Source organism: Protopterus annectens, chromosome 8.part0 (assembly GCF_019279795.1).
Source record: "Protopterus annectens isolate FY-2018-M chromosome 8.part0, PAN1.0, whole genome shotgun sequence".
NCBI lineage: Eukaryota > Metazoa > Chordata > Ceratodontiformes > Protopteridae > Protopterus > Protopterus annectens.
In genome coordinates this window covers 19,200,508-19,213,973 of record NC_056741.1, presented here as the reverse complement: position 1 = coordinate 19,213,973, position 13,466 = coordinate 19,200,508, and the positions used below count along the sequence as shown (strand labels likewise).

The 13,466-nt window shown below is 42.9% G+C and overlaps 1 protein-coding gene across 1 annotated transcript in view; it reads left to right on the top strand.

Moving 5' to 3' along the window:
- Positions 1–13,466, top strand: part of LOC122807962 (chromodomain-helicase-DNA-binding protein 4-like) — a 1,347,878-nt gene that overhangs the window by 584,882 nt on the left and 749,530 nt on the right. The window contains exons 11-14 of the mRNA XM_044078994.1: positions 1,229–1,366; positions 2,080–2,201; positions 2,526–2,699; positions 10,946–11,087. Of these exons, the coding sequence (XP_043934929.1) occupies positions 1,229–1,366; positions 2,080–2,201; positions 2,526–2,699; positions 10,946–11,087 (576 nt within the window). The remainder of the gene's footprint in view (positions 1–1,228; positions 1,367–2,079; positions 2,202–2,525; positions 2,700–10,945; positions 11,088–13,466) is intronic.

The following is a 13,466-nucleotide window of genomic DNA, read 5'->3' as shown; positions in this document are numbered from 1 at the left end:
CAAACCCACAAAGGTAATAACTCTGCTGGTGAATTCCTGTTTGCTAACTTCATTGGCAAAACCTGGAATTCGTTGCCAAACTATAATACCCTACAATCCTCCAAAAGACTCTTCAAAAAAAACCTCAAACAGCATCTCAAAGTGAATTGGCTATGCTTATGTACCAACCCTGATTAAGTTAAAAACTAAAAGCATGTTCTGCAATTATCATAACTTGTAACTACATCACCAAGCTCTGCTTCCAATCCAATGTCTCTTGCTTTTAATAGTCTGTCCCGAGTCCATACTAGGGAACACTACTAACCCATTGTATATAATCACTTTGTTTTTATAATTGTTTGCTAACTTCTGTGTAATCTATGTAAGTTTGTCTGTGGAGCTTTTTTCCCAGAGCCTCTGCTGAAAATGGACATGTAGCCAGTCGGACTGTCCCGGTAAACAAATGTAAAATAAATAACTGCTCACTTCATCCTCCCCTGCTTGGTCACTTTGTTGCTTGTGCCACTAAACAGACATTGGGGTGCAGTGAGGGCATCATATCTTTGCATTACAGGACTGGGCTGTTGTCCACCCACTCTTAATCCTTGCCTCCCCCTTTCCCCCTTACAATGCAGCTTCCTTCCCTGTATTGGCATAGTATCCGCAGAAGCAAGCCGAGCATTTTTCTTAGGGGTCTACTTCATGTAGAGAACTTTTCCTTGTGTTTTCAGAATTTACAACTAGCGTGTAGTGCATCAAGGAACCAAATACGGGATGAGCAGGTATTCTTATACCACTAACACACTGATGTAAATATGGGAGAATGCCTGCTGGCCAGGAGAGCAGGTCTTCATTCTTTGAAGTTCCAAGAAGCTACCACCATTGCAACAGTAGACAATTGTTGAACACTTACAATTACAAGTTCCTAACACAACTGTACATTCATTACACAAGTCTTGAGTTAAATTTCTCATTTAATACTATTGCCACACTTGGATTTTGGACTGTTTGACTACTGAACACAGAACCTTTACTTCAGCATCTGTACCTCGTTAAAAGTTGGTAAGTACGGGAGGTTGATCAACAAGTAACTGCCTTCTCTTGTACAAGTTTTCTGATGAGTTGGAATTTGTAGTTTGATCTTTGGATATTTGAACTGCAGTAGTTCTTGCACAGATACTATATGTATAGTTTTGAAAGGTGGGCTAGAGTAACTTTTTCTTTGATTTTTCTTTCCTTACATCCTTAGAAAGAAGCCCAGGTGAAGTTTCATGTGCTGCTTACATCGTATGAGCTAATAACTATTGATATGGCTGTCCTTGGCTCAATTGACTGGGCCTGCCTTGTGGTGGATGAGGCCCATCGACTCAAAAACAACCAGTCTAAGGTAAGAACATTTAGTTTCCTTCCAAGGTCAGTTTGACTGTAACCACTTGTTAATGTGCTGGAGTATTTGGAAATAGCTTGATATGTTTAAAAATACCACACTGTTGGATCCACATGAAGGTCTGAATGGTGCATAATAGTTATAAGCTTTCCTTTGTGGTTGTCTAACGGTTATTGCTTATTTCTTAATGTTTACTCTTCATTGCCTGTGTTCATTCTTCATTTCTTCCTTGGACTGCTAAGAAATGGGGTCAAAAGTGCTGCTGTTTGCAGTGATCTGCATCTTTCTAGTGCACACTAAAGAGTTGGCAAATAAATGAAAAAACTCTCTACACCAGGTTAAAGACTTCAGATTTGTGTAGTTGGGTGCTTTTGCTGGTGGAGGGGGACTCTACTGGATTTGTTCCTGTGATGTGGTGACTTGTGTTTGAGATGGTGTATCATTTTGGGGATTGAGTAGTGTAAGCTTTACTGCTATTAGTCACCTCTGTTTGCAAGGGCACTAAGAGGAATTTTGAGGGACTGTATTGTGATGGTAATGGTTGGTGGGAAATCGATATGAATGCGACAGTTTAAGTAATGAGCTGGTGCAGTTGTAGCCGTCAGTGGCTGTTTACATCTGTACTTTTTGAAAATAAAGGATAGTGATTCAAGTATTAAGGTTGTAGAATTTGTAAACCCTTTTACCCTTAATTTGTATTCTTTGTGTATTAGTTTTTCAGGGTGCTAAATGGCTATTCATTACAACACAAGTTACTGCTAACTGGGACCCCTCTACAAAACAATCTGGAAGAGCTGTTCCACCTTCTGAACTTCCTTACACCAGAGAGATTCAAGTAGGTCTTGTTTCCTGCTGTTGTCTGAATAATAGTTATTTTAATCCCATGGTCTGCTGGATTCGACTCAAGGGTGCTTTGTGGATGGTTAAAGGTGTGAAAATACTTTACAGCCCTTGTTGAGTTTGTGCATCTTAAAACATTGTAAATAACCAGCTGTCTTGTATATTCAATTTCTAATAGAAACTTGGAGACAAATTTGCTTAAGTCTGGAGGAGACTGCTATTTCTTAAAAACAGGGACAGGGGAAGCTGTAGAGTGCAATGTTTGAGATTTTTCTTTGTTTCCCTGTAGAGCTACTTAACTTTTCTTGTCCTTTGTTAGCAATCTGGAAGGTTTTTTGGAGGAGTTTGCCGATATTGCCAAAGAGGACCAGATAAAGAAACTTCATGACATGCTGGGACCACACATGCTGAGACGGCTGAAAGCAGACGTGTTTAAAAACATGCCTTCTAAGACTGAACTGATTGTCCGAGTTGAGCTTAGCCCTATGCAGAAGTAAGGCTTTTAGCAGTTTTATGACTGTAGCGTTTCTTTTTATTTATGTGAGCATGAATAGCTATAATTGTTTCCCCCTTGGGTCTTGCATCAGTTTCGCATTGACTTAAAGTCCACAAACTCCTGCAGTTTAATACTTTGGATATGGAACTGCAGAGGAAAGGTCACGTTATTGTTACAATAACTTTGTAATGCAGACTACTTTCTGATCTAGAAGGAGATGCAAGTGCATGTGTATCTTGAAGGTAGTTTTTGTAATGAATTGTTGTATCACCCCCTTTTCCCCAACCAAGAGTATGTTACCCCACTGGGTATGCTACATCTTTGTCGTGAGGGAAAGAAATCTCAAATTTACATTTCTTTTTAGTCAATACTTCAGAGATGTGATATAGTAATTGGCAGTTGTATAGGTATACCCTTTTTTTGTATGAACTTGTTCATTGTCTAAACTTAGTTTTCTGCCTTAAGCTTGCTGAGTGCCAGGATAGTCTCTGGCTACCCACCATCAGTAAATGTAATCATGGGTATCTGGAAAGCAAATTGTCTAATGCAGGAAAACCAGCAGTAAGAGAGAGGTACATGCTAAGATTGTGTGGTGTTGATTAGTAGAAATGCAACTTGGGCAAAGCATTAAACCAGACACTGTGGGGGGTTGGTTATTTCCCTCTTGATGTTAATGGGCTCCTTGTTTGGTTTGTTGATGTCTAAATCTCTGTGTGGTTTAACAGACTTCGGTGAACATGCCAGAATACACTAGTAGCAGAACCTCTAAGAAATGACTGGGGGTTTGCATTTGTTCTGTTGTAAGACCTTTTAAGTGAGATAGTATGCTGATGTTCGTGTTACACTGTTGCAGTCATTACACTTGGGTTATCCTGCCTTCAGGCGGTTCCCCAGTCGGCCTGAGTTCCAAAGTCTTGGTCTGGCATTGGTTGCTGTCTCCTCCTCCCTGACGTCAGTGCGACAGGGGTATATACGATGCAGCCAATGCCATTTTCTTCAGTCTTTCTTGCCGCACGGTGCCTGAAGCAGAAGCAGTTTGCAAGTGCCGGTCGGCCGACTCCTGAGATTTTCATTCCGAATCCAGAACCGAAGTCTTCTACAAAGCTAAGTACCCCATTGGGGAAACTTTTCCTTGCCTCAGACCGATGTAACTGTATTTCTTGTAACTGTATTTCTTGTGCGAAGCAAATACATCATAAGGATTTCCACTCCTATTGTATTCCATGCTTAGGACCAGACCATAAACTCACTGGTTGTCGGTTTTGTGCTAGGTTTAACAAGCGCACTATTAAACGTTGGTTTGATTTTGCCCAACATTATTTTGGCAGAAAATTCACTTACACCATGCCGTCGGAACTTCTGACGACCGGAATACATAAAAAGCGCAAAGACAAGGACAGGCATCCGAGGCCCAAAACTGACTAGGCCTCTTCTAGGCCGGTCGCCAGTTCTCCGGTTTTCAGCGAGGCGCTTACGCAGCCCCTGATGACTGCATCCACAGAACCACAGTCCGCCTCCGACTCCCATGTGGAGCTGACTGGGCCTTAGGATGCTCTGTTTTCAGCCTACCGAAACTAACCCTTCTGAGGCAACCGAAGTAGCTGAGCAATCCACAGCTTCAGAGGGTGTCTTCAGACCTACCCAGTTAACCATTAAACCCTCTGCTAAGTCTAAGGCCCCATTAAAAACAAAGAAACAGATGCAGCATTCTCCAGGACAGGTTTCCATGCCTAAGAAACAAATGCTTAAAATGGCCGAAGACCTCATCACCCTGATCAGGGGGTCCCATCCCCCTCCTGATAAAAGGCCTAGACAGGATGCAGATTATGAATCTTCCAACCAAGTGTCCATTTTTCAGATTCATCCTCAGACCAGGATATTCCTTACCCCCTTATGAGGATTCGGATGCTGAGGAATCAATTCCATCAGCCTCTCCACCTGAGGGCTACTCCTTTGGGGAGACCTTACATACCATGAGGGAGCATTTCCATTGGGAAGGCCAGGATTACTCAGAATCCAAGAAAAGGCTCAGACTTCCTTTTATTGCCTCAACACAGACCCCTTGCTATTCCGCTAGTATTGGATATTGTGGATGATGTGTACACTGAATCCAGCTTTAAACCCTGACTCCTTACCTCCGGCCCCAGTTAAAACTGATAGATATTAGAGTCCCTGACTCTCACAAATTTCTGTATAAAAGCCCTGTTGCTGACCCTGTAACTATTTCTCAGGGACCCAAAGGGATTAAGGCCTCATCAGCAAAAACCCCGGTTCCCTCTGACAGATTCCAGAGCATTAGACAGATGGGGAAAGAAAGTATATATGTCTGCAACTTTAGCAATGAGAGCCTTAAATTGCCAGTTTCACATGCTAAAATATCAGCAAGCAATTTTTGTTGTCTCATTTGAAACAAAAGATGCTTCCAGATTCAGATCCTCCTAATTTTAAAGAAATGCAGGATTTATTGCATGCAGCTGAACAAGTGGGAAAACATACTTTGCAATGTGGGTTTGATTCCTTAGAGGCCTCCTGTAGAGCAGCAGTTACAGGCTCTGTCCTTAGAAAGCATGCTTGGTTAAAAGAACATACGTTACCAGATCATGTTAAGGCAAAATTATTGGATGCACCTTTGCAGCGGGATGTGTTTGGAGTTAAGGCAGAGGAGGTACTAAAGAAGATGGAGGATAAGGCAAAATCCATGCAAATGGTGAAGGATTTCTTGCAGGTTCAGCCTCCTCGTTTTAGCAGAAATTGGCCAACAAAGAATTGGTCCTTTCCAGTCACAGACAGACCTCAGAGGCAGATACAGATGTCCAAGAGGTAGAGGTCAAGCACAAGGTCCTTACAGGCCTCGACAATGGGGTACACCAGGCCAGAAAGAAGGGGAAGACTGGCCACAACCTTATAAAAAGCAGCCTCAATGACTTCCCACTACAGCTGCCAAACAGTTCTCTCTTGGCAGCCCCCTTAGGAGGAAAACTGGCACTTTTCTATCGCAATTGGCATTGCATCACCAAAGACAAATGGGTTCTCAACATTGTATCTCAAGGTTACAGGTTCCAATTTCACACTTTGCCAAGGTTAAAAGGAATGCCAAATCTGCCACCAAATCAATGGGCAGAGGCTCAAAAACAAATTACAGCACTCATGGACATGAGCTATTCAAAAGGTGTCACCACAGGAGCAAGGACAAGGATTTTATTCAAGACTCTTTCTGGTTCCCAGAAAGGACAAAGCCTGGAGACCCATTCTGGATCTTTCTTCTCTAAACACTTAACTGGATGTTCCAAAATTCAAAATGTTGACACTACAGCAGCTTCTTCCCATGCTGGGCAAGAAAGCTTGGCTCGTGACTTTGGACCTCAAGGAGGCATACCTGCATGTCCCTATGAGACAAAACTGCAGAAGATACCTCAGATTTCTAGTGGATTCAATGCACTATCAATTCTCTGCACTGCCCTTTGGCTTATCTACTGCGCCCAGGGTCTTCACAAAGTGCCTGGCACCAGTAATTGCATTTTGCAGGCAAAAATAATTCAAATTTATCCATACCTGGACGACTGCCTGATTCAAACAGAGAGCAAGGACATTCTTCTAAAGTATCTGACGTTTGTAAAAAAGTTAAGTTGCCTGGGGTACACAGTAAACGAAAATAAATCAAAACTAGTGCCCTCACAACAGATAACATTCCTGGGTGCCAGCTTGAACACAATGGCCCAGATGGCTTATCTCACGCCAGACAAGCAAGGACAACTGACTCTCTACTTTCAATTGATGGCAACAAAGACCCAACTCCCTGCAAGAAAAATTCTGCAGGCCTTGGGCTACATGGCATCTTGCATACTACTAATTCCATATGCCAGACTGCATATGAGGAAACTACAATGGTACCTAAAGAATGTATGGTCTCAACACTGTCAAAATTTGGAAACAGTTATATTACTAATTCCTTGCCTTCAACAGGAGGTTCGATGGTCGGCTCAAGCTTGTCACTTCAACAAGGGACAGCCTTTTACTCAACCCACAGCCAGGCAAACACTGACAACAGATGCATCGGATTATGCCTGGGGAACACACATGGCAGGAAAATGTATTCAAGGCGAGTGGCCCACAGAGCAAAGGCATTTTCACATCAATCTAAAAGAGATGCTAGCTGTATAAAATGCACTTATAGCTTTCAAGGACCTGCTGCATCCAGGACAACTACTACTAAAGACAGACAACGCCACAGTTATGTGGTACATAAACCAGCAAGGGGACACGTACTCCTACCCTCTCTGCAGACAAGCCATGACCTTGTGGAACACAGCTCTAGACTACCAAATTCATCTGCAAGCACAATTCCTGCCAGGAGAGAAAAACACACTGGCAGACAACCTAAGCAGAAACATCATGGATCCCCACGAATGGGAATTGAATCCACACGTATTCAGAATGATAACACAAAAATGGTGGAGCCCGGACATAGATCTGTTTGCATCCCCAATGAACTGCCAGCTACAGAACTTCTGCACAAGAAGTTACCATCCACAAGCATGGAAAGTGGATGCCCTCTCATTCAGCTGGAAAAACCTGCAAGTATACGCTTTCCCTCCTTTACCTTTCCTTCCAAAGGTACTCATAAAAGCCAAGCAAGAAGAGCCAAAGATGATCCTGATTGCACCAGACTGGCCATGCCAGCACTGGTACCCAATCTTAAAGAACTTAGCACAAGAACCACCCTGGATTTTGCCTCAAATCCCACATTTGCTGACACAGCACAACAATCCGATACTTCACAGCCAGCTAAAGACCTTAAACCTAGCTGCATGGAAAATTCCTTAGTTAAACAAGCAATGCCTCTCTCCAAAGCTGTTATGGATGTCATTCTGGAGGCCAGAAGACCTAGCACCAGGAAAGCCTACTCTGATAAATAGAAGAGATTTTGTGCCTGGAACCAGGTGCACAGCCTTGACCCTCTTGTCCCAAACATTCCTCAGATACTTCAATATTAGCTGAGATGCTGGACAAGGGCCTCTCCTTCTCATCAATCAAGATCCACGCCTCAGCCATTTCTGCTCATTACAACATGGATCCACCAATTTTTTCTAATCCTTTGCTCAAACAGTACCTCAGAGGGGCTAAAAACATAAGACCGCCCCGTAGAGCACCTACCCCAACTTGGGGACCTCAACTTTGTTTTAGAAAAATTAACTTTACCTCCTTTTGAGCCAGCTAACACAGAATTAAAATAAATCTCTTGGAAAACTGCTCTGCTACTGGCAATAACATCAGCACGAAGAGTTTCAGAATTACAGGCACTAATGGCAGTGGAACCTTTCCTCATTTTCCACCAGGACAGGGTGTCTTTAAGAACTAACCTTACGTTTATGCCAAAGGTGGTATCAAGTGTGGCTCTAAACCAAACTATTAATTTGCCAACTTTCTATCCAAAACCACAGAACAAAGGGGGAGAGACTACTACATTCTTTGGACATTCACAGGCAGTTACGTTTCTACTTGGACAAAACCAAAGCTTTCAGAAAATCTGAACAATTAGTAGCATATGCTGCAGGAGCACAGGGAAAAGCCATTTCAAAACAGACTATCTCAAAATGGATAGGGCATTGTATATGTTTTTGCTATACTCACCATGGGAAACCTTTACCTAGCAGCATTAGATCTCACTCCACCAGGGTAACGGCCACTTCAACTGCCTACCTCAGAGGAGTACCTACCAAGGATATTTTGGAAGCAGCAACATGGAGTTCTGTGCATACCTTCACCAAGCATTACCATTTGCCTTTATACTCCAAATCCAGAGCTGGCTTTGCCACTGCTGTGCTGCAGGGCTTTATAGCCACCCCTAATGCCTTATAGAACCAGCCTCCCAACCTCAGCTTTGGAATTCCACCCAAGTGTAATGACTGCAGCAGTGTAACATGATGAACATAGTACAGTTTTGTACCTACCATAAATGTAGATGTTCGAGTGTAAACACTGCTGCAGTCCAGGTTACCCTCCCTCCTTCCCCTCTTACTTGCTGGTACGTACCTATGCCTTCTACCCTTTACTACTTATGGGGAGTATTTGCTGGTAACTGAAAGTTGTTGTTTGCTTTTCTTGTGTATGTTTTACTAACAATTTCAATTGCCTACCTATTTGGGGGCACCTGACATCTGGGGCAAGAAAAACTGAAGAAAATGAGTGTCTGCTGCATCTTGTATACCCCTGTCGCACTGACATCAGGGAGGAGGCGACAGCAACCGACGCCGGACCAAGTCTTTGGAACTCAGGCCGACTGGGGAACCCACCTCAGGCCGACTGGGGAACCCACCGCCTGACGGCAGGATAACCCAAGTGTAATGACTGCAGCAGTGTTTACACTCTAACATCTACATTTATGGGAGGTACAAAACTGTACTTTACTGCAAGCCATAAAGCTATTTTTTTTTAATAGATGTCCTATTCCCATGTTGCAGTATTTAGTGTGGGATTCTCCTCCTCAGGTGACCCGAACATCGGCTCCTATACAAAAGCTTAAGCCTGGTTGCTGTAGGTGTGTGGGATTTCACACGTAAGGCCTTAACCAGGGACCTTAAATGTGACATCTGCATGCACAGACCTCAGAACTTTACAGCTGCAGTCAAACGTCAGATCAATCGCATCACTCCTCTACTATCAAGACTTCTAAAGCGAAGTACCCTGTTGGGGATTTCATATTTGCTATTACTTGAGCTTGGTTTGCTGCCCCCCCCCCCCCCCCCGGCCAATGTCCAGTAAGAAGGGTAAATGCTGATGTGGTCATCAGATTCCTTGTAAAGACTTGCATGACTGTTGTGTTTTTTTTGCCTAGGCTGGGAACACAACCATATCTTGAGTCCTAACTTGTGTGTAAACGCCTTTCATACTCTTCAGTGAAAGTCCACCTATCAGCAATCTCTGCCTCCTTATTCCTAGGACCCCCTCTACTATCCAGGCTAGATGTTAAATTTTTCCTGAAAGGGGTCCGCACATTAGACCACCAAGAAAACCCGTCCCTCCGCCTTGTGACTTAAATTTATCCAGGAAAAACTCACACTGGCTCCATTTGAGCCAGCCAGCTCTGAGACTCCAAATATGCACATGGAAAACTGTTCTTCTGGTGGTCCTTACCTCTGCTAGAGGGGTGTAGAGTTGCAAGCTCTCATGGCCTGCCCACCCTACACTATTTTCTACAAGGACAGGGTGACCCTGCGTACCAGCCCTTATTTCATGCCCAAGGTGGTCTACGAACAATCTTTAAACCAGTCCATTCACTTGCCCACCTTCTCTCCCAGTAATGACAGTGAGAGGATGCTCCATTCCCTGAATGTGCACAGTCTGTGGTTTTATGTAGACAAAACTAAGTCCATCAGAAAATCTAACTAACTATTTGTATCCTTCCCCAGAGCCCTGGGCAAGGCAGTCTCCAAACAAACCATTCTGCTACTCCTACCATGACAAGGACCTACTTCAGGGGGTAAGAGCTCACTCTACCAGGGCTGTAGCATCCCTCAAAGCCACCTTCAAAGACTTGGACACAACCTCCATTCTGGAGGTGGCCACCTGGTTTTCTCTACATAACTTCATTAGACACTACATATTGGACCACATCTCCAGAGCAGGGTTTGCTAGGGCAGTCCTGTAGGGCTTTCTGGAATCAGCTGTGTCTACCTCCACCCTTCTTTCTTCCTAAGTTGTGGCACTCTCCCACACTAAGAATACTGCAACATGGGAATAGAAGGACATAGAATAGTTGTCTAAAATCTTAACATAACCATAGATGTCTTTCTCTTCCGTGTTGCAGTATTCCTTCCCCCCACCTATCCCCCCTTCATTCCTATTAGCCTGTCTAGAGGGCGACCTGGAGCACGACCTAGACTGCAGTCAGACTAGCCAGCAAATGGCAATTCTTGTGGACATCATTTGGCTCGTACTAGTTGACTGTCTGGGCAATTAAGTTCTGAAGTCTGTGCATGCAGACGTCCCATTTAAGGTCCCTGATTATGGCCCATAGGAGCTGAAGTCTGGCCACCCGAGGTGGAGAATCCCACACTAAGAATACTGCAACATGGAAGAGGACGACATCTATGGTTATGTAAGATTTTACACAACTATTCTTTTTTTGCATATATTTTAAAATAGCTCTTGGCAATGTATATGTGGTGACAGTTTTATTTTTGTGCAAAAAAATGTATATTTTGTTTTGGTATACTTACAGCTTTTAAAATGAATTTTTCCAGGAAATATTACAAGTACATCTTGACTCGAAATTTTGAAGCTTTGAACACCAGAGGAGGAGGGAACCAAGTCTCCTTACTTAATGTTGTCATGGACCTAAAGAAGTGCTGTAACCATCCTTATCTCTTCCCAGTTGCTGCTATGGTATGTCCTGAAGTGTCTACTCCATTACTTTGGAGTGCTGAATCAATGTAACTTATGAGAGGTTCTGTATAGTAAACTGATGTGCATCATTGTATGTGGGCTGTCATGCTATGCCTTGTCAGTATGTTTTCATTGTACATTCTGTTACAGGACCCCTGAATGGGCTTTAAGGTGGTAATTCTTCCTGAAGTTCACTGGCATTTTGTGCATAAACATCTTTAACCCAACTTTCTTGTTGTGATTTGGTAGTAAAATCTGAGTTTCATGTGACCAGGCAACTTAACCTAGTAGTTTTTTGTACAGAGTTGAAGACCTAACTCAACCTTTATCAGTCCTGTTAAGAAAAATGTTTGGTATGTAGGTACCATCGCACATCAGACTCTGTTTTAGTCCCATCAGCCTGAAACAATATTTTGTGTATAGTCCTGGAGTGTGGACTGGCTCTTTTTTGAATGGCAGTCAAATCATTCTGGTTATCTTGATGTTGAAAAAAACGGGTTTTTGACACAATTCCATGTAAGGGAATAATTGACAAAAGTATTAAATTTATTTATTTATTTCCAGTTTTATGACCGGGAAGGTCCACTGGGCTCAGGGAGCCCATTTTCAGTGGGGGCCTGGGGAGAAAAGCTCCAGAAATCTAATTAGATACATTTTAAAATCAAAGTAAAACATACATAGTATAAAAAATACATAGTGCATAATAAAAAGATCAAACAAAAGACACAAACAGTTTGATTCAATGTCAATGTGATAAACAGCAGAATGAACAAATAGTTCAGAAGAAGAGAGTATATAGTATAGAAGTTGGCAGAAGTAATTTTTTATAAGAAACTAATAATTAAGAGTGGGTTAGGAGAGGAGAGGTTGAGAAGTAAGGAGAGGTTAGCCAGGGGTAAGGAGAGAGGAGGGTTTGAGAGGCAAAGGAGGAAGAGAGCAGTTGCATTTCCTGTTAAGTAAGTAGTAGGAATGAAGTTGAGATTTGAAGCTATTGAGGTTATTGCAGGTCCGTAGGCTGGAGGGAAGAGAGTTCCATTTTTTGCTAGGGTACAGGTTAAGAGTAGCTGGCCAGCTGGGCGCTTGGGTTTATGAATGGTCAGCAGGTTTTGGTGTGAGGATCTAAGAGGTCTGGGAGGGGAATATGGTTGCAGTATGTTGGATAGTGCAGGGCAGTTTGAGGGTTGGAATACTAATTTGTGTGCTGTGGTTAGTTGGTGAAAGTCAAGTAGGTTGGGCAGTTCAAGCCAGTTAAGGGAATGAAGGGAATTGCAATGGTGTGAGGAGGATTTGACGCCTGTGGCAAATCTAGAAATGTTGTTGTAACATATCTCTAGTTTGGAGGTAAGTGAGAAGGATAAGTTAGTGAGCAAGGGAGAGCCATACATGAGAGAGGGAAGAAGATGGGTAGTGGCAAGAGTTAGCCTAGAGGAAGGAGAGAGGAAGTGGTGATTTCTGTAAAGTAGGTAAAAAAAACTTTCTTACACTGTGAAGGACACCAATGAGAAAGAGAAAAGGCAAACACTGCTTAAAAACTCCTGATGTCCACCAAGGCAGTAAAACTTAATAGTAAAATCAAAACTTTAATAAAAAGAATATAACATAAAATAAGCAGTCCTCGGTCTTCTGATAAGCGCTTTCGGCAAAAGTTTTGATTTTACTATTAAGTTTTACTGCCTTGGTGGACATCAGGAGTTTTTAGCACAATTTCTGTAAAGTAGGCCAAGTTTTATGTGTGTTTCTTTTGATATTCTGCTGAATGTGGGAGTTTACTGTGTATGGTGACACCAAGAAGTTTGGCAGAGTATACGATCTCTATTTGTGAGTTATTACGACTAGTGATGTGAAGGGAGTTCATCTAGAGGAGAAGATTTGGAGGGGGAGAATAGAAGGATCTTGGTTTTGTTGGCATTGAGAGAGGTGGATGTTCTTCATCTCACATTGCTGCAGTCCTTACACTTGGGTAGTCCGCTGTCCTCGGTCGGCCCGAATATCAAAGTATAAGGCTGACGTCAGTCAAGGCGCATTTGACTGACATCAGAACGTCAGGGTACAAATGCGCATGACCGACGTCATATCCTCTGTCTTTTTTGCCGCATGGTCCGATGCAGAAGCAGCGTTGCAAGTGCCGTTCGGCGTTCTGAAATTTTTCAATGGAGTTTCAGACCGAGTCAAAGTTGGCTAAGTACCCGTTGGGAATATTTTTGTTTTTTCTTGCCTCAGTGGTTTACCGGATGTCAGAAAAAGTGAATAACTGTATTTCTTGTGGGAAACAGATACCGCATAGAGATTGTCATACTTTGTGTATTCCTTGCTTAGGGCCTGAGCACGACGTTGTGGGGTGTCGCTCTTGTGCTAGATTCAATAAGCGCACTATAAAGA